We start from the raw sequence: 21366 nt of genomic DNA, 5'->3' as shown, positions 1-21366 counted from the left end.
TGGCCAAGATCTCGCGATACATGGCCCCATCCATCCTCCCCAAAATGGGCCAAAATCCCTGCTGTAGTGTGTGCAAACTTGGTCAAGAACTACAGGAAACAGATGATCTCTGTAATTGCAAACAAAGGTTTCTGTACCAAATTTTAAGTTCTGCTTTTCTGATGTATCAAATACTTATGTCATGCAATAAAAAGCAAATTAATTATTTAAAAATCATACAATGAGATTTTCTGGATCACATTTTCTGGATTTTGTTTTAGATTCCATCTCTCACAGTTGAAGTGTACCTATGATAAAAATTACAGACCTCTACATGCTTTGTAAAATCGGCAGTTTATCAAATACTTGCTCTCCCTACTGTATGTATCTCATCACCTGTGTGCTTAATTTTACACTGGCTGTTTTGCTCATCTTTATCAAGGGGTCAAATAATTTTTGCAGGTTACCGTAGTCATATCTCTACACGGATCAGCCAAAACATGACCACCTGCCTAAAATTGTCCAGGTCCCCCTTTTGCCATTGAAACAGCCCTGACCCGTTGAGGCATTGACTGCACTAGGCCTCTGAAGCTGTCCTGTGGTATCTGGCACCAAGACGTTAGCAGCAAATCCTTTAAGTCCTGTAAGTTGCGTGGTGGGGCCTCAATGGATCGACCGGATTGTCAAGCACATCTCACAAATGCTCGATTGGATTGAGATCTGGAGGCCAAGTCAACAACTTGAACTCGTTGTGTTCCTCAAACCATTCCTGAACCATTTTTGCTTTGTGGCAGGGTGCATTATCCTGCTGAAAGAGGCCAATGCCATTAGGGAGTACCATTACCATGAAAGGGTGCACATGGTCTGCAACAATGCTTAAGTAGGGGGTAGATGTCAAAGTAACATCCATATGAATGGCAGGACTCAAGGTTTCCCAGCAGAACATTGCCCAAAGCATCACACTGCCTCCGCCAGCTTGCCTTCTTCCCATAGTGCATTCTGGTGCCATGTGTTCTCCAGGTTAGCAACGCCCACGGACCTGGCCATCCACGTGATGTAAAAGCAAACATGATTCATCAGACCAGGCCAACTTCTTCCATTGCTGCGTCCAGTTCAGATGCTCATGTGCCCGTGACCCTGTTGCCGGTTCACCCCTTTTCCTTCCTTGGACCACTTTTGATAGATATTGACCACTGCAGTCCGGGCTGCAGTTTTAGAGACGCTCTGACCCAGTCATCTGGCCATCACAATTTGGCCCTTGTCAAAGTCGCTCAAATCCTTACGCTTGCCCATTTTTCCTGCTTCTAACACATCAACTTTGAGGACCAAATGTTCACGTGCTGCCTAATATATCCCACCCACTGACTAACAAGATTATCAGTGTTATTCCCTTCACCTGTCAGTGGTCATAATGTTACGGCTGAGCAGTGTATATCCCCAAGAGACTGTATTCTTCAAAATCTATTAAAAAAAACTTGCGATGTCCATGCTGAAATGTGTTACATCAAATGGAAACAACAAACTGAAAACACAGTTCAAAGCCAGCCACAATCCATGACCATCTGTCCATGACTCAACTGGTCTCTCCTGGGTGACGCTGGTACTAAGGGGAGAGTGAATGTTCCACTAAAGAAGGACAGGAATAAACATATTAGAGGGAGTAAGAGCTTCAGGCTTAGAGAACTGTGTCTGTGTGTCATCCTGGACAACAAGAACATGAAGGGCCCATTGAGCTAATCTCCCTTGTGTAGGTGACCACATACCTGATACTGTTACCCTGCCTGTTTGGTGACCAGTAGGCAGGACCATAGCTAACGCGGGGAAAAGTGGGTATTATTCACCGGGCCCTGGCTTGGCATTGATCGTAATAATATCAATGTTGTCTATAAACGAGGGGGCCCAAGCATATATATTTTCAAGGGCCCCAGGATTCCTGATGACGGCCCTGCCAGTAGGTAATGAAGTGTGGTAATCCATTGGTCTGTAGAGAGATTAATTGATTAATGTGTTTAATGGAAGTCAGGGATGATGAACGCAGCAGAGAATGTTCTAAAAAGATGACAAGTACAGTCAAAAGTCAGAACGTAATTCAAGAACATACATACGTTAATAAAAAAAAAAAATGTACAAATAGTATCAAAACCTTTTTATGTGTCAGTGTGTAGTATTCACAGATATTTCATAGAAGACACAAACACATCCAGATCAAATCAACATTTCTAGAACCACTATGTTGTTCCAGCAAATAATATAATAGGAATTTAATATACAAAAGGTATTGGAAATGTTTTTAATAACTTGGTTTCAAACAAGACGATTTCAAAAAGGTACATATAAACAAAGTGGTACAGTACAAATGAACACAAACATTTGATCAACAACTCAAAATAATTGAACATGAGATAACATATTCAGCTTTTACAGTGAACAAACTCTCTGCTAAAGTGGAAACTTTGCCATAAAATATTCTGTCATAAAACATTTTGGTCATCACTGCTATATTCAAAGTGAAGCTTGATTGTCTATTATGAGTATATTTTCCTTAGTTCCTCAGACTCTGAGTTTAAGCCTTCTTTAATAAAGGGTTAAAAACGGTGCTAACCTTATATTTTTGCTCCCTAATTTAAAACACTTTAAACATAATAAACATATTTAAAGTGGTTTAAAACAAAACATTTTTAAAGCATATTTCTGAGCCTGGAGTTCATTTGTGCAAGTAATGTAAATCAATGAAATGTTGCACCTGGAATTAACACAATTACAATTATACATACTTAATCTACTTGAATATACAGGAAAACAGTAAAAAAAAAAAAAAAAAAAAAAGAAAAGACAAAACCAGACACGAGATAAAAAACAGTTATTAGACTAACTTCTTGATTATCTTTGGAATAATAGCTGTATCTTTCTAGGAATCGTCTTTTGAAGAGATTCCATTGTTCATCTTCTTTCTATCCACCGTCTACCTAGGTCAACACTTTCCATGTCACCCATACAGAACCCCTATAAGGATGCTGTGCTCTGTACAAATGGCTCATATTACCCATGGCATGTCACTAGTTAAGGGTCAACGTCTCAAACTGAACCATGCACTCTATACTCCATTACATTATTAAAAAAAGCTATAATAATACAAGTATTTAAATTCCCGAAATAGACATAAAATGTTAAGTCTCTGGGAATGGGCTTATTTAGTCTTAAAGACTAAACAGAAGGCATTGTTTCAGGATCCAGTGGTAAAACTAACTGGAGTGGATCCACTATCCCATGTGATATTAGCTCCTCGACATCACAACAAAATCCTTGTTTGACGGGAGCTTTTTTTTAAGTCTGTGATCAGTTGGAAATAATAATAGCCCTTAGTGACAGGGGTCAAAGGGGTAGTTGGTGACCCCTCCATGGAGCTCCAACACATTCTCAGACCAGGCGATGACATCACCACTGAGGTGGCTGTTACAGGAGGCCAAGCTGTAGATGTCATGGGCTGTAAGGACATTAGACCACATCTGGAGATCCGAGATTTCCCCCACAAATGCCTGTGTTGCATCAAAACGACCTCCCAGTGTGTCCTGGGGGATAGAGACAGCTTATGTTAGGTTCATACTATAGCCAGGCTCTGAACCAAAGATGAGAGGCATTCAAGCATTTCAACTAATTAGGGACAGTCAAAAATGATTGTTGCACCTGTTTTTCAGTGTATAGGATATATGATCTCATAGGTGATAGGGAGAAGGTCTTAGTGTGCACTTGTCTTGTGTAATGCAGACAATATGAAGACAACTAAGGGAGATTTCAGATTACCTGTTCCTGTCCAAGAATAAAGACCCCTCCAGGTTTAATGGAATGCCAAGCAGACAGGTTCTCCCCAGAGCCCCTCTTCACCCCGTCTTGGTATGCCTCCCACTGACCGTCCCGTGTTGACCACGTCACACACACATGATGCCACTTCCCATCGCTGATGGACAGGGGGAGAGTCACAGCCTGGGGACGGGAAGACAGGGGCATTGATTTGACTGATGGACAGGGGGAGAGTCACAGCCTGGGGACAGGAAGACAGGGGCATTGATTTGACTGATGGACAGGGGGAGAGTCACAGCCTGGGGACGGGAAGACAGGGGCATTGATTTGACTGATGGACAGGGGGAGAGTCACAGCCTGGGGAAGGGAAGACAGGGGCATTGATTTGACTGATGGACAGTGGGAGAGTCACAGCCTGGGGACGGGAAGACAGGGGCATTGATTTGACTGATGGACAGGGGGAGAGTCACAGCCTGGGGAAGGGAAGACAGGGGCATTGATTTGACTGATGGACAGTGGGAGAGTCACAGCCTGGGGACGGGAAGACAGGGGCATTGATTTGACTGATGGACAGGGGGAGAGTCACAGCCTGGGGACGGGAAGACAGGGGCATTGATTTGACTGATGGACAGTGGGAGAGTCACAGCCTGGGGACGGGAAGACAGGGGCATTGATTTGACTGATGGACAGGGGGAGAGTCACAGCCTGGGGAAGGGAAGACAGGGGCATTGATTTGACTGATGGACAGGGGGAGAGTCACAGCCTGGGGACGGGAAGACAGGGGCATTGATTTGACTGATGGACAGTGGGAGAGTCACAGCCTGGGGACGGGAAGACAGGGGCATTGATTTGACTGATGGACAGGGGGAGAGTCACAGCCTGGGGAAGGGAAGACAGGGGCATTGATTTGACTGATGGACAGTGGGAGAGTCACAGCCTGGGGACGGGAAGACAGGGGCATTGATTTGACTGATGGACAGGGGGAGAGTCACAGCCTGGGGAAGGGAAGACAGGGGCATTGATTTGACTGATGGACAGGGGGAGAGTCACAGCCTGGGGACGGGAAGACAGGGGCATTGATTTGACTGATGGACAGGGGGAGAGTCACAGCCTGGGGAAGGGAAGACAGGGGCATTGATTTGACTGATGGACAGTGGGAGAGTCACAGCCTGGGGACGGGAAGACAGGGGCATTGATTTGACTGCAAAAAAATATTCTAATGTCAACTACACAAGTAATTGGAAAGTGACACTATTAGTTTTTCTTTGGTGTGTCTTTTGGGACTTTTGATTTGACATGATGAGACAACTATAGGGTCAAAATGTGAACTGTAACGTTATTGTTTATATTTGAATCTATAACAGATACACCATTTAGACATGTTTTGTACTTAGTTTCCTAATTGTAGAGTTCCAGAAGTATTTGGAAGATTAACATTATGTACGATAGAATTGTAACACTCATGTTGTTTGCTCCTTGGGGTTTAAGGCCGGGTGTCTCTGTAAAAGCACTTTGTGACAACTGCTGTTGTAAAAAGGGCTTTATAAATACATTTAATTGATTGATTAATGTTTAGCACTGGGTCACATGTCCTTTGTAGGCAATTACTGCCAGAAGACTGTGACCCGGAGAATCACCAGACACTGTGACCCAGAGAATCACTAGACACTGTGACCCAGAGAATCACCAGACACTGTGACCCAGAGAATCACCAGACACTGTGACCAAGAGAATCACCAGACACTGTGACCAAGAGAATCACCAGACACTGTGACCAAGAGAATCACCAGACACTGTGACCAAGAGAATACATTATACATTTAATGTGTCTGTAGTCTTTATTCCAAGGGACTGATTTAGTCATGTTCACTGCAGAGCTCTTAGACCTTCTCCATCAGCTGTTTAAGCAGCTTGTGGCATCACACCAGGAAGGCGGATCACTGGTGTCTGTCAACTGGACTTTGATACTGACCATTAGAGCTACTGCAGTCAACACAGAGACATATTAAGTCTGGATGGATTGACTGCACACATACACACATTACACAGACCCATTCACACACATCAAATCACAATGGAGTTGAATGTATTCAGATCTTAAGGTCATGAATGTCTACACCTCTGGATATAGGATGTGAGGTCTTCTCAGTGTCATCAGGTTGCCCATAACCTCTGACCCAGAGCAATGCCTTGCTAGTTGCCTTGGTTTCAGAGAGGCCATCAATGTGGGCAACAGACAATGTCAGCCTCTGATGATGTTCCTAAACAACAAGGCTGAAATGACACCTGAGGCTCTGCTCAGGTGTGACAGAAGGGGCTGGTATTTTAGGACCACATCTAAGCTCAACTCCATGTAGCGGTCAAATGGGCAGCCCATTTCCAGGACCAGCACCTAGAGATTGGGTTTAACACTGGTGTACCTCAGCCACCTGGCCCTGCTCTAAGTCACATAATTCACACATAAACATTCTCTCTCTCTCTCTCTCTCTCTCTCTCTGTCTCTATCTCTCTTCCTTTCTCTTTCTCTCTCTCTGCATCATCAGTCTTACTAACCTGGTCGTCCACCAGTAGCTCCATGGGGTTGTTGCCCCACTCGATCAGCACCAGTTCATTGGCCTGCCCCGGTACAGAGTAGGAGAAGGGCGTCCCAAGACCCGGGCCCACTCCCCCCTTGATCCACAGACACAGGGTTAGGGCAAAGATCTCATGGAGGATGGTCCTGGTCACCTTCCCATACATATAGTTGGTTCTCATAGGAAAGCCAATCTGAAAGGCCTCGAGGGTCTTGATTGTCTTCCTACTTTTGGGACCTGTGTGGTGCAGATTATTCAGAAGAGAGTCCAGTTTGTTGTTTGAGTGCAGGCCAGCCCTCGGTCCTGGTGTGTGGTAGCCCGTTCTTTGCAGGTAACCATGGCTGTTTGCTTCATTGTCGTGGTGTCCGTCGACATGGTGCTCATCGTGGTGGTCATCATGATCGTCATGGTGACTGTCGTCGTGGTGGCCATCATCGTCATGGTCACTGTCGTTGTGATGATCGTCATGGTGCCCATCATCATGGTGATCATCGTGACCTTCATGATGCCCGTCGTCATGATGATCGCCATGGTGTGCGCCATCATCGTCATGGTGATCAGGGCTGCTGCTCAGGGCTGCCGTGGTATGATGCATCTGCTGTTCCAGAGAATTGATCTTTCTCTGGAGGAGCTCCTTCAGAGAGTTGGAATAGCTGGTGGTGTTCCTCAACTGCTGGGGAGGGAGAAAAAAAAAGATACTAATGTAGTTGTTGTCAAGTTGCATTTGTTTTTTATTGGGATTGAGACAGAAAGACGAGTTGAGCGATAAATGAGCCGTCTTTCTATTTAGAGTGTTCCTACATTGTTGACTCGTGATTCTCTCTGTGGGAACGTGACGACAGACAGATGTCAGTGGCAAGGGCATGTGCAGACCTGAGATCGACTTCAATTATCGTGATCTCCACTGACAGCCTTATTAGGCCAGGGGCCAAACAACAGTTGACAAATCCTGGATAAACTAATCCATTCCCAACTAGCACATTAACCTTTATTTTGATGTCTGGAAACAAGATTTTGTTGTTGGACTGACAGTGGGTGGCTCTGTCTGATGTCTTGTATGACAGGGTGGTGCTTTCACGTGTTTCACTAATTAAGTGATTTAATGGTATTGTCTTAATTTGTTGGAAAGCTTAGAAAGCAGCTTGATTTGTTGATTTCACCAAACAATCCAATAGACATGTGCATCTCCTTAGGTAAGACAAGGCATTGACCTGAGGACACTGGTCATTCTTTTCCCTCTCTCCATATAGGGTTAGAGTTTTTTTTTTGATCTTCCTCCCGATTGCTCCCTTGTTACCTCGCTCCCTTTCTTCACTGTAAAAAAAAAGATGTTGTTTTAACGTCTTTGTTGGTTCTTGTTTGGTAAGGCCACTAGCTGAAACGGGTTTGGTGATTGTGGCTATATCGATTATATCTATGTTCAGAAACCCTACTGCAACTGGTTGCCTTAAAATTGCACATTTAATCAACATGTTAACTTTACGGTGTTGGTTACCTATCTATTCACCACACCTCTTAAAGTCTCTATTCATTGTATATTTTATGGTCTTCCTTATTACTCCATCGCAAACTCATTAGCTTTTTTCTTTAATACTTTTCTTTAATCAACTCTTTCTTACCTGCAGGTTCTCCAGCCTGTCCTTTAGGGCCTGCAGCATTCGGCCCAGTTGCTCTGGCGATGATGATGTTATATCCCCTGGTGTTGTGTGTTTATCTTTCCCCCTGTTGTTGTCATGCTCGTGGTCTGACCGGTGCCCCCCACTCCGAGGATAGTGCCCGGCAACATCCAAGGCATGGTCGTTGTTCCCATGGTGACCCTGATGGTTGCCCTGGTGATTGTTGTCAGCGTAAGGGTGATGTGATGGAGGTCCATGGTGGTCGTCATGGGCCCCGATGCCCCCACTGGAGCCCTCGCACAGGGTGAGCTTGGCAGTCAGTTCCCTGATGGTCTCTCTCATATCCAGGATGGTCTCTTTCTGCTGCACCATGCTTTCTCTCAGGTGTAAAATGGTTGTTTTGGCCTCCTCTGTCATCCCCCACCAGCCATTGCTGTTTGGGGGTCCTACTGGAGGCCCGTGGATTTGTGCCCCACCAGGCCCAGGCCCCATAGCTGGTCCCCCAGAGGGAAAGCAGGCAGGGTCAGTATCAGCAGGAACAGGAATACAGATAAAACGCGGATGGGCTCCGTAGTCAGGCCCTGGGATAGCACTGGCAGAGGTGTGGTAGATGAAGTGGAAGAAGATGAGGGTGGAGAGGACAAGTATTTGTGACATTCCAGTGATACACTTGTGTCCCATTTTTCAGGAGTTGTTTAGTACGGTTTGAGGTTGAAGAATTACACTTTTTTAAATGTCTGATCTGGTGCGTTTATCTCGTTTGTGGTGTGGAATACACCTGCAAGCAAAGGATTAGTGTTTAGAATACATTTTTTAAATGTGCACTTGATCATGTGGTCACATGATCATCCTGAAATCTCCTGTCAGATGTCTACGACAGGGGAACGGCCATCTTTAGACAAGGGGAGATTGCGCTTTGAGGACAGTCGTTTTTGGAGGAGCTTGGTAATTCACCGGGTTGATCGTGTGACGGAAGGGCTCCTTTAATTGGTTTTTAGGGATTAATCAGAGGATTGGCCTGGAATAGAACAAAGTAACTGAGGAGCAGGGGCACGCACACCAGAGATCTGTATAAAAATAAAGACTAAATTAAATTACTTAAATCAGCAAGAAATACAGTTTTTGAGCATTGATGGCCTTAACATTATCAAGAATTGATTAAAATTGTAAATCACATTTTCTTTTCAACGTGCTGTGTAATAAATGTTTTGTGGTATTGCAAACAACTTGTTGTGATCTTATGCCTCTGTTCTCCTCCAGTAACCAACCTGACTGCCAGTGTTTTACACCACTCCCCAGTGTAAAGTTGGCCACAATATGCATTTCAAATCACATCCAATCACCACTGGATGTATGTTTATGATACGGTTATTAGGAATGTGTGTGACAATGTGTGAATTGAAGTGGAAATAAATGCAATGGCAACCTGTTGTTCCCAGTCCCAGCCAGTGTTTGGCCCAGATCACCTATGGAGAGCTCAGTCATTCACATGGCCATAGATAAACAGAGAGAATAACTAGAACTGAAAAGAAATCTGTGTATGTGTGTGCATGTGTGTGCGCGCATGTGTTTGTGTGTGATTCATGCAGCTTAGAGCAGGGCCAGATGGCCGAGCCACACAACTGTGTTACACCCAATTTCCATCCTTTGGTCCTTTCAGACTTAAGTTCATTATCTCTCACAGATCTCCCAATTAACCTAATTGCAAGTCAGGAGACAAGGTTTTAATTTCTTGTGTGTGTGTGAATGCGGGTGCACCATGTGCCTAAACTAGCCATTAAAGACCCTGATTAGTGATGAATTCTATACTGACGGCACAGATAACCAAAAAAAATAATATTTTAAAATATGCTGGCTATGTTGGCAATAGAGTTCACATCAGTGTTGTATTTTAAATCTTACCATGGGCAGGAGAAGATTAATGAATCATGACAAAATTGTCTCCATTGTCGAATCTACTACAGTGTCAACAGCAATTCAGGAGCTGTAGTTTTGAATAGATTCACTTTTCTATACATGAACTGAGAAAAGGTACTGAGCAAATGATTTCAATTCCAGTCAGTGCCTGGATGGAAGAACGACCGACACCAACCATGACCTCGACAACCGGAGTAAACATGGTAAAAGTAAAGGAAAAATATCAGCAGTTGACTGGAATTTCGTTACACTGGGTCAGAGTTTTTCTAGATAACCCAGTGGTCTGTACAAAATGTAAGAGCATATGCATCACGTCAGAGGGAAATACATGTATATAATGTCAAAATGACTGTGAAGTCATTGAATTTATTTTGGAATGAAGTTAATAGAACCCATATGAATCATCACAATCTACAGGTTTAAACTGAAATAACATGCCCCTACCTGAGTGGGTCTCCTGCTCCTATATCGTCGGTCTGTAAGTTAGTCCACTTAGCCTCAAGCACTGATCAGATTGTGGAAGATTTACTCCAGGGGAGTTTTTAACAGACCAACCTCTCTCTCTTCCTCTATCCCTTTCTCTCCGTTATTCTCTCTTTCTCTCCCTCTCTCTGTCTTTCTCCCTCCCTCCCTCCCTCCCTCTCAATTCCCCCTTTCCTTGGTTCACCTCAACCAATCTCTCTCTCTCTCTCTCTGTGAAGGCTATGTTGTGTGTAGGTTTGTAATCAATTCCATTTTTAGTCAGTCAATTCTGGAAAGTTGACATATGTCGTGGTGCATTCATATGTTTACAGTATACTCAGAAGACTGAGATCTGCTGTTGTCCTCAAGCTTTAGAGATTGTTCTTCCTGACCACAAGTTCCTGACACCAACTGAAACACACACAATAACATTCAAAAACACACAGAATCACAAACATTATTACTGACACAGACAGAAATTCACGTAATATCTCACCAGGATATTGGCCTGATTAATCTTCCAGGCAGTCTGACTGTCAGCTTATAGCTCCTCCAGCACAGAGCTTTCCAACCAACAGATGGCTGCTCTTAGGTCAGCTGGAGGAACACCAAAACACACTCAGACAACGGGCTAGATATAGACCCCCCCTCCCCAAACACTGCTTCAAACACCTTAAACACAGTTCAGATTAGTCTGAATGGTCATAAATAAGTAAAAAGACTGTGTCATAAACATCTCAGTATATGTCACATAGCTGATGTCACATAGCTGATGTCACATAGCTGATGTCGCGTTACTGATTTCTTGTCTATTTAGGTGCAGTGACAAGGTGAGTAAGAGAGCAACTATACACTCAGCTAGAACCTTGACCATGTCAAACTATCGGTGTTCAACTAGTAGCATGTACTACTTGTATTACTTATTGGCATGTAATTATGGGGATAAAGTCAGTGAAAATGACACTTGGCCTTAAACAGTATAAAAACTATAAAACACTAGAAACATTGTTTGAGGCATAAATCTTGTGAACCCACCTCATACCTCCACCCAAATAGACTCAGGGCCAGGATGATTTCACCTATATGGATCCATGGATGATTTCACCCATACAGATCCATGGATGATTTCACCTATACGGATCCATAGAAGATTTCACCCATACGGATTCATGGATGATTTCACCCATACACATCAATGGATGATTTCACCCATACGGATTCATGGATGATTTCACCCATACACATCAATGGATGATTTCACCCATACGGATCCGTGGATGATTTCACCCATACGGACAGTCACTGGTGGAGTATTTTTTTAACCGTTTAATTTTGTAAGTTGTTGGGGATTCGTGTTAGGTCTATCGGTATTCACTAGAAGGGGAGAATGAAGTAAAACTATTTTTTCTGAATGTCATGTTTTACAAAAAAGGATACGCATGGTAAATGTATGCATGTGGGTTTTGTAGATGATACCTTACTATAAGATGCCATCTGGACAGGACTGCTGGCATTAAGATACTCTGCCAGCCAAGTGCTCAACTTTAATCATCTCCCATCTGGTCAGATTAGGCAGACTAAAACAGAATCAATTTCTGAGAGGTGGTCAACAAGGTGGTGTGGTCCATGACACTACATAGCGGGCTAGGTGGCACTATGTTCAAGGATTAAGACAGACATTGACCCAGACATATGCTGCAATGATGCAGACATAGAAATACTGTACTGTCTCAGACACATGCTACAATATACAGTCTCAGGCACATGCTACAATATACAGTCTCAGACACATACTACAATCTGCTGTCTCAAACACATACTACAATCTGCTGTCTCAGACACATACTACAATCTGCTGTCTCAGACACATACTACAATCTACTGTCTCAGACACATACTACAATCTACTATATCAGACATACTACAATCTACTATATCAGACACATACTACAATCTACTGTCTCAGACACATACTACAATCTACTGTCTCAGACACATACTACAAGCTACAGTCTCAGACACATGCTACAATCTACTGTCTCAGACACATACTACAATCTACTGTCTCAGACACATACTACAATCTACTGTCTCAGACACATACTACAATCTACTGTCTCAGACACATGCTACAATCTACTGTCTCAGACACATGCTACAATCTACTATATCAGACACATACTACAATCTACTGTCTCAGACACATACTACAATCTACTATATCAGACACATGCTACAATCTACTATATCAGACACATACTACAATCTACTGTCTCAGACACATACTACAATCTACTGTCTCAGACACATACTACAATCTACTGTCTCAGACACATACTACAATCTACTGTCTCAGACACATACTACAATCTACTGTCTCAGACACATACTACAATCTACTGTCTCAGACACATACTACAATCTACTGTCTCAGACACATACTACAATCTACTGTCTCAGACACATGCTACAATCTACTGTCTCAGACACATGCTACAATCTACTGTCTCAGACACATGCTACAATCTACTATATCAGACACATACTACAATCTACTATATCAGACACATGCTACAATCTACTATATCAGACACATACTACAATCTACTGTCTCAGACACATACTACAATCTACTGTCTCAGACACATGCTACAATCTACTATATCAGACACATACTACAATCTACTATATCAGACACATACTACAATCTACTGTCTCAGACACATACTACAATCTACTGTCTCAGACACATACTACAATCTACTGTCTCAGACACATACTACAATCTACTGTCTCAGACACATACTACAATCTACTGTCTCAGACACATGCTACAATCTACTGTCTCAGACACATGCTACAATCTACTGTCTCAGACACATGCTACAATCTACTGTCTCAGACACATACTACAATCTACTGTCTCAGACACATACTACAATCTACAGTCTCAGACACATACTACAATCTACTGTCTCAGACACATACTACAATCTACTGTCTCAGACACATACTACAATCTACTGTCTCAGACACATACTACAATCTACTGTCTCAGACACATGCTACAATCTACTGTCTCAGACACATGCTACAATCTACTGTCTCAGACACATGCTACAATCTACTATATCAGACACATACTACAATCTACTGTCTCAGACACATACTACAATCTACTATATCAGACACATGCTACAATCTACTATATCAGACACATACTACAATCTACTGTCTCAGACACATACTACAATCTACTGTCTCAGACACATACTACAATCTACTGTCTCAGACACATACTACAATCTACTGTCTCAGACACATACTACAATCTACTGTCTCAGACACATACTACAATCTACTGTCTCAGACACATACTACAATCTACTGTCTCAGACACATACTACAATCTACTGTCTCAGACACATGCTACAATCTACTGTCTCAGACACATGCTACAATCTACTGTCTCAGACACATGCTACAATCTACTATATCAGACACATACTACAATCTACTATATCAGACACATACTACAATCTACTGTCTCAGACACATACTACAATCTACTGTCTCAGACACATACTACAATCTACTGTCTCAGACACATACTACAATCTACTGTCTCAGACACATACTACAATCTACTGTCTCAGACACATACTACAATCTACTGTCTCAGACACATACTACAATCTACTGTCTCAGACACATACTACAATCTACTGTCTCAGACACATACTACAATCTACTAGTATCAGACACATACTACAATCTACTATATCAGACACATACTACAATCTACTGTCTCAGACACATAGCTACAATCTACTGTCTCAGACACATAGCTACAATCTACTGTCTCAGACACATACTACAATCTACTGTCTCAGACACATACTACAATCTACTGTCTCAGACACATACTACAATCTACTAGTCTCAGACACATACTACAATCTACTGTCTCAGACACATACTACAATCTACTGTCTCAGACACATACTACAATCTACTGTCTCAGACACATACTACAATCTACTGTCTCAGACACATGCTACAATCTACTGTCTCAGACACATGCTACAATCTACTGTCTCAGACACATACTACAATCTACTATATCAGACACATACTACAATCTACTGTCTCAGACACATACTACAATCTACTGTCTCAGACACATGCTACAATCTACTAGTATCAGACACATACTACAATCTACTAGTCTCAGACACATACTACAATCTACTGTCTCAGACACATACTACAATCTACTGTCTCAGACACATACTACAATCTACTGTCTCAGACACATACTACAATCTACTGTCTCAGACACATACTACAATCTACTGTCTCAGACACATACTACAATCTACTGTCTCAGACACATACTACAATCTACTGTCTCAGACACATTACTACAATCTACTATATCAGACACATAGCTACAATCTACTATATCAGACACATACTACAATCTACTGTCTCAGACACATACTACAATCTACTGTCTCAGACACATACTACAATCTACTGTATCAGACACATACTACAATCTACTGTCTCAGACACATACTACAATCTACTGTCTCAGACACATACTACATCTACTGTCTCAGACACATACTACAATCTACTGTCTCAGACACATCTACAATCTACTGTCTCAGACCACATGCTACAATCTACTAGTCTCAGACACATGCTACAATCTACTATATCAGACACATACTACAATCTACTAGTCATCAGACACATACTACAATCTACTGTCTCAGACACATACTACAATCTACTGTCTCAGACACATGCTACAATCTACTATATCAGACACATACTACAATCTACTATATCAGACACATACTACAATCTACTGTCTCAGACACATACTACAATCTACTGTCTCAGACACATACTACAATCTACTGTCTCAGACACATACTACAATCTACTGTCTCAGACACATACTACAATCTACTGTCTCAGACACATGCTACAATCTACTGTCTCAGACACATGCTACAATCTACTGTCTCAGACACATGCTACAATCTACTGTCTCAGACACATACTACAATCTACTGTCTCAGACCACATACTACAATCTACAGTCTCAGACACATACTACCATCTACTGTCTCAGACACATACTACAATCTACTGTCTCAGACACATACTACAATCTACTGTCTCAGACACATACTACAATCTACTGTCTCAGACACATGCTACAATCTACTGTCTCAGACACATGCTACAATCTACTGTCTCAGACACATGCTACAATCTACTATATCAGACACATACTACAATCTACTGTCTCAGACACATACTACAATCTACTATATCAGACACATGCTACAATCTACTATATCAGACACATACTACAATCTACTGTCTCAGACACATACTACAATCTACTGTCTCAGACACATACTACAATCTACTGTCTCAGACACATACTACAATCTACTGTCTCAGACACATACTACAATCTACTGTCTCAGACACATACTACAATCTACTGTCTCAGACACATACTACAATCTACTGTCTCAGACACATACTACAATCTACTGTCTCAGACACATGCTACAATCTACTGTCTCAGGACACATGCTACAATCTACTGTCTCAGACACATACTACAATCTACTATATCAGACACATACTACAATCTACTATATCAGACACATACTACAATCTACTGTCTCAGACACATACTACAATCTACTGTCTCAGACACATACTACAATCTACTGTCTCAGACACATACTACAATCTACTGTCTCAGACACATACTACAATCTACTGTCTCAGACACATACTACAATCTACTGTCTCAGACACATACTACAATCTACTGTCTCAGACACATACTACAATCTACTATATCAGACACATGCTACAATCTACTATATCAGACACATACTACAATCTACTGTCCTCAGACACATACTACAATCTACTGTCTCAGACACATACTACAATCTACTGTCTCAGACACATACTACAATCTACTGTCTCAGACACATACTACAATCTACTGTCTCAGACACATACTACAATCTACTGTCTCAGACACATACTACAATCTACTGTCTCAGACACATACTACAATCTACTGTCTCAGACACATGCTACAATCTACTGTCTCAGACACATGCTACAATCTACTATATCAGACACATACTACAATCTACTATATCAGACACATACTACAATCTACTGTCTCAGACACATACTACAATCTACTGTCTCAGACACATGCTACAATCTACTATATCAGACACATACTACAATCTACTATATCAGACACATACTACAATCTACTGTCTCAGACACATACTACAATCTACTGTCTCAGACACATACTACAATCTACTGTCTCAGACACATACTACAATCTACTGTCTCAGACACATACTACAATCTACTGTCCTCAGACACATGCTACAATCTACTGTCTCAGACACATGCTACAATCTACTGTCTCAGACACATGCTACAATCTACTGTCTCAGACACATACTACAATCTACTGTCTCAGACACATACTACAATCTACAGTCTCAGACACATACTACAATCTACTGTCTCAGACACATACTACAATCTACTGTCTCAGACACATACTACAATCTACTGTCTCAGACACATACTACAATCTACTGTCTCAGACACATGCTACAATCTACTGTCTCAGACACATGCTACAATCTACTGTCTCAGACACATGCTACAATCTACTATATCAGACACATACTACAATCTACTGTCTCAGACACATACTACAATCTACTATATCAGACACATGCTACAATCTACTATATCAGACACATACTACAATCTACTGTCTCAGACACATACTACAATCTACTGTCTCAGACACATACTACAATCTACTGTCTCAGACACATACTACAATCTACTGTCTCAGACACATACTACAATCTACTGTCTCAGACACATACTACAATCTACTGTCTCAGACACATACTACAATCTACTGTCTCAGACACATACTACAATCTACTGTCTCAGACACATGCTACAATCTACTGTCTCAGACACATGCTACAATCTACTGTCTCAGACACATGCTACAATCTACTATATCAGACACATACTACAATCTACTATATCAGACACATACTACAATCTACTGTCTCAGACACATACTACAATCTACTGTCTCAGACACATACTACAATCTACTGTCTCAGACACATACTACAATCTACTGTCTCAGACACATACTACAATCTACTGTCTCAGACACATACTACAATCTACTATATCAGACACATGCTACAATCTACTATATCAGACACATACTACAATCTACTGTCTCAGACACATACTACAATCTACTGTCTCAGACACATACTACAATCTACTGTCTCAGACACATACTACAATCTACTGTCTCAGACACATACTACAATCTACTGTCTCAGACACATGCTACAATCTACTGTCTCAGACACATACTACAATCTACTGTCTCAGACACATACTACAATCTACTATATCAGACACATGCTACAATCTACTGTCTCAGACACATACTACAATCTACTGTCTCAGACACATGCTACAATCTACTATATCAGACACATACTACAATCTACTGTCTCAGACACATGCTACAATCTTTTCAGCTCATGATAAATGGGGGCAAAAACAAAAGTGTTGCGTTTATAATTTTGTTCAGTGTATATTGATAAGATAAAAGCATTCAACAGAAGGAGACAGTGAACGTGAAAACATCTGGAAGACGGAATCAAATCCTTGAGACCCTGGGGTTGTTGGAACACAATCATCCCTTCACCATCAACACAATGATCATCTGGGTTTTGGTTTTCTTAATTTTGTTAGTAGCAGTTTGTGGTAATGAAAAGAGAAACAAGATAACACTAGTTCCATATCAGCCTTGTCTTCAAAGGCATTTCAGAGAATTTGGCAGTACATCCAACCTGCCTCACAACCGCAGACCACGTGTAACCACATCCAGCATCTTCACCTCCAAGATTGTCTGAGACCACCCACCCGGACAGCTGCTGCAACAATCGGTTTGCATAACCAAAGAATTTCTGCACAAACTGTCAGAAACCAGCTCAGGGAAGCTCATCTGCATGCTCGTCATCCTCATCGGGGTCTCAATCTGACTGCAGTTGGTCGTTGTAACCGACTTGAATGCACAGAGATACCGTGACGAGATCTTGAGGCCCATTGTTGTGCCATTCATCCACGACCATCACCTCATGTTGCAGCATGATAATGCAAGGCCCCATATTGCAAGGATCTGTACACAATTCCTGGAAGCTGAAAACATCCCAGTTCTTGCATGGCCAGCATACTCACCGGACATGTCACCCATTGAGCATGTTTGGGATACTCTGGATCGGCGCATACAACAGCATGTTCCAGGTCCTGCCAATATCCAGCAACTTCGCACAGCCATTGAAGAGGAGTGGACCAACATTCCACAGGCCACAATCAACAACCTGATCAACTCTATGCGAAGGAGATGTGTTGCACTGCCTGAGGCAAATGGTGGTCGCACCAGATACTGACTGGTTTTCGGAACACCCCAGACCTCCCCCCAATAGAGTTAAACTGCACATTTTAGAGTGGCCTTTTATTGTGGCCAGCCTAACCTGTGCCATAATCATGCTGTCTAATCCGTATCTTGATATGCCACACCTGTGAGGTGGATGGATTATCTCGGCAAAGGAAAAGTGCTCACTAACACAGATTTAGACAGATTTGTGAACAATATTTTAGAGAAATAGGCCTTTTGTGATCTTTGAGTTCAGCTCATGATAAATGGGGGCACAACCAAAAGTGTTACGTCTATAATTTTGTTCAGTGTTACTACAAAACCACTAGTATTTGATTGTATGAGAGACATTTACAGTTTATTTGTTTAGCAGATGCTCTTATCCAAAGAAGCTTAGTATGTACACGTGTTTAGACGCTTGAGGAACAATGTCAGCACAAAAGAGAAAGAGAAGTGCCTGAATACATGAGAACATCTGACACACGCACACACAAACACCCACCACAGATACAGTAGCCACACAAGTTTACACTTTTTCAAAATTAATATAGAGCATACACACATACTTCATTAGATTTTAATACATACTAATCCATCAGATTTTAATATAGAGCGTACACATATACTTCATTAGATTTTAATACAGACCGTACATACTAATCCATCAGATTTTAATACAAACCTTACATACTAATCCATCAGATTTTAATATAGACCTTGCATACTAATCCATCAGATTTGAATACAGACCTTACATACTAATCCATCAGATTTTAATACAGACCTTACATACTAATTCATCAGATTTTAATATAAAGCGTATACACATACTTCATTCGATTTTAATACAGACCTTACATACTAATCCATCAGATTTTAATACAAACCTTACATACTAATACATCAGATTTTAATACTGACCTTACATACTAATCCATTCGATTTTAATACAGACCTTACATACTAATCCATCATATTTTAATACAGATCTTACATACTAATCCATCAGATTTTAATACAAACCTTACATACTAATCCATCAGATTTTAATACTGACCTTACATACTAATCCATCAGATTTTAATACTGACCTTACATACTAATCCATCAGATTTTAATACTGACCTTACATACTAATCCATCAGATTTTAATACTGACCTTACATACTAATCCATTAGATTTGAATACAGACCTTACATACTAATCCATTAGATTTTAATACAGACCTTACATACTAATCCATCAGATTTTAATATAGAACTTGATGCTCAAGTCAGTTCACTATAACATGCTATAAGCTGTGCACCCTGTTATTTTTGATGTTGTTATAATCACCAGATCATCAGGTACATCATAATAAAACTTACACTCAACATGGCAAATACACATTCAATGTACTTTTTATTTTTTTAAGTGACAACTTAAAAGCACTGATTTTGTATACATTTTCAATTGTTTATTTGTTTCGTAACTCTTAATAGCATCAAAAACAAAAAAGGACAAACACCTGCGTTTGGTTTTAGATGCACATTTGACACACATTGTCCAAGAAAGCAGCTGTAGGAGGTAACCTAGATCTAGAGCACAGGCTGTAGACACCCTTCAAATTCCTTGAAAAATAACAGCTAGATTGACACAGTGAGGATTTGTCAGTATTCTTGTATTTAGTAGTGACGCTGCCTGTTAATCTTAAGTCATTATCTCTCTGTAGAGCCTTAGCTCATTCTTAAAGCAGTACTGAGGACAGGAACAAGAGACAAACAGCTCTACAGTCAATTGGCTCAACTGATGGGACAAAAATTCACCTTCATGACCGCAAAACTCCCAAGCCATTTTACATATGCAGTACAGTAGCTATTTTTACCGTTACCAAGGCCCAAATCACAAGCAGCTACTAGTCTTCAGGCTAGTCAATAAAATGAGGTGGAATTTAAAAAGCAAATGAACAAACACACCACCGGATTTTTGGTCATAATTGGTCTTCTTACCAAATTAGCCTACCCGTTTTTCCCCACTACTAAGCATGGGTGTAATCTTTACATGACGTTCCCTTGCATTCCACCATCCTGATTATCCAACCTCGTCACTCAACTGCCGCTTGTCGGTCACTGGAAGCTACTACAACACAGTCCTAACAACCTTATTTACCCTCAATGAATTACTTCATGAGGGCACCAGAGAGAAATGGGAATGCCATATCTTTCACCAGTCATAAAACCGATAATTCTCCTCGATAAAACAGCTGAAATGCTTAAAATGTATGGCATGTCATTTTAAAACATTTTGCTGAATATTTCAATCAGTTATTTATCTTCTGATCACTAAATATTTTAAGAGTAATATAGGCGTTGCATTTTAGAGTAATAAAGTTTAATATGCGAATAATAAATGAATCCAATGCTTACTGACTAGACAATGAATTAGTATCAACGTGAGAACGGGTGGCGG

General features: G+C 41.3%; 1 protein-coding gene across 4 annotated transcripts; it reads right to left on the bottom strand.

Annotated features, from left to right (window-relative positions):
• Positions 1–2184: 2184 nt before the first annotated feature.
• On the bottom strand, positions 2185–10477 carry LOC105018994 (neuronal pentraxin-1). 4 transcript variants are annotated; one of them, XM_010884839.4, is made up of 5 exons: positions 10328–10476; positions 7970–8744; positions 6331–7023; positions 3781–3960; positions 2185–3548 (listed from the first exon to the last, which is right to left on the bottom strand). In XM_010884839.4, exons 2-5 carry the CDS (start codon positions 8645–8647, stop codon positions 3339–3341), a joined length of 1761 nt encoding a protein of 586 aa, XP_010883141.2. In that variant the 5' UTR covers positions 8648–8744; positions 10328–10476; the 3' UTR covers positions 2185–3338. The 4 variants fall into 4 exon arrangements, with proteins under 4 accessions (XP_010883141.2, XP_010883142.2, XP_034144571.1 ...); XM_010884840.4 differs by having other exon boundaries at positions 6331–7020; positions 10328–10475; XM_034288680.1 differs by lacking the exons at positions 2185–3548; positions 3781–3960 and adding an exon at positions 3967–4946 and having other exon boundaries at positions 10328–10477.
• Positions 10478–21366: the final 10889 nt, after the last annotated feature.

The sequence above is a fragment of the Esox lucius genome, chromosome 20 (assembly GCF_011004845.1).
Source record: "Esox lucius isolate fEsoLuc1 chromosome 20, fEsoLuc1.pri, whole genome shotgun sequence".
Classification (NCBI taxonomy): Eukaryota; Metazoa; Chordata; class Actinopteri; order Esociformes; family Esocidae; genus Esox; species Esox lucius.
Note: the sequence above shows the minus strand (reverse complement) of the source record. Positions and strands in the feature narration are given on the sequence as shown.

Bases quoted from the DNA above. Each gene is read 5' to 3' on its own strand.
- LOC105018994 (XM_010884839.4), bottom strand. From the start codon at position 8,647: ATGGGACACAAGTGTATCACTGGAATGTCACAAATACTTGTCCTCTCC. The intron at 7,024-7,969 runs GTAAGAAAGAGT...CTCCCTCCCCAG, and splicing joins ACAGGCTGGAGAACCTGCAG to CAGTTGAGGAACACCACCAG. The intron at 3,961-6,330 runs GTTAGTAAGACT...TCCCGTCCCCAG, and splicing joins AGCTACTGGTGGACGACCAG to GCTGTGACTCTCCCCCTGTC.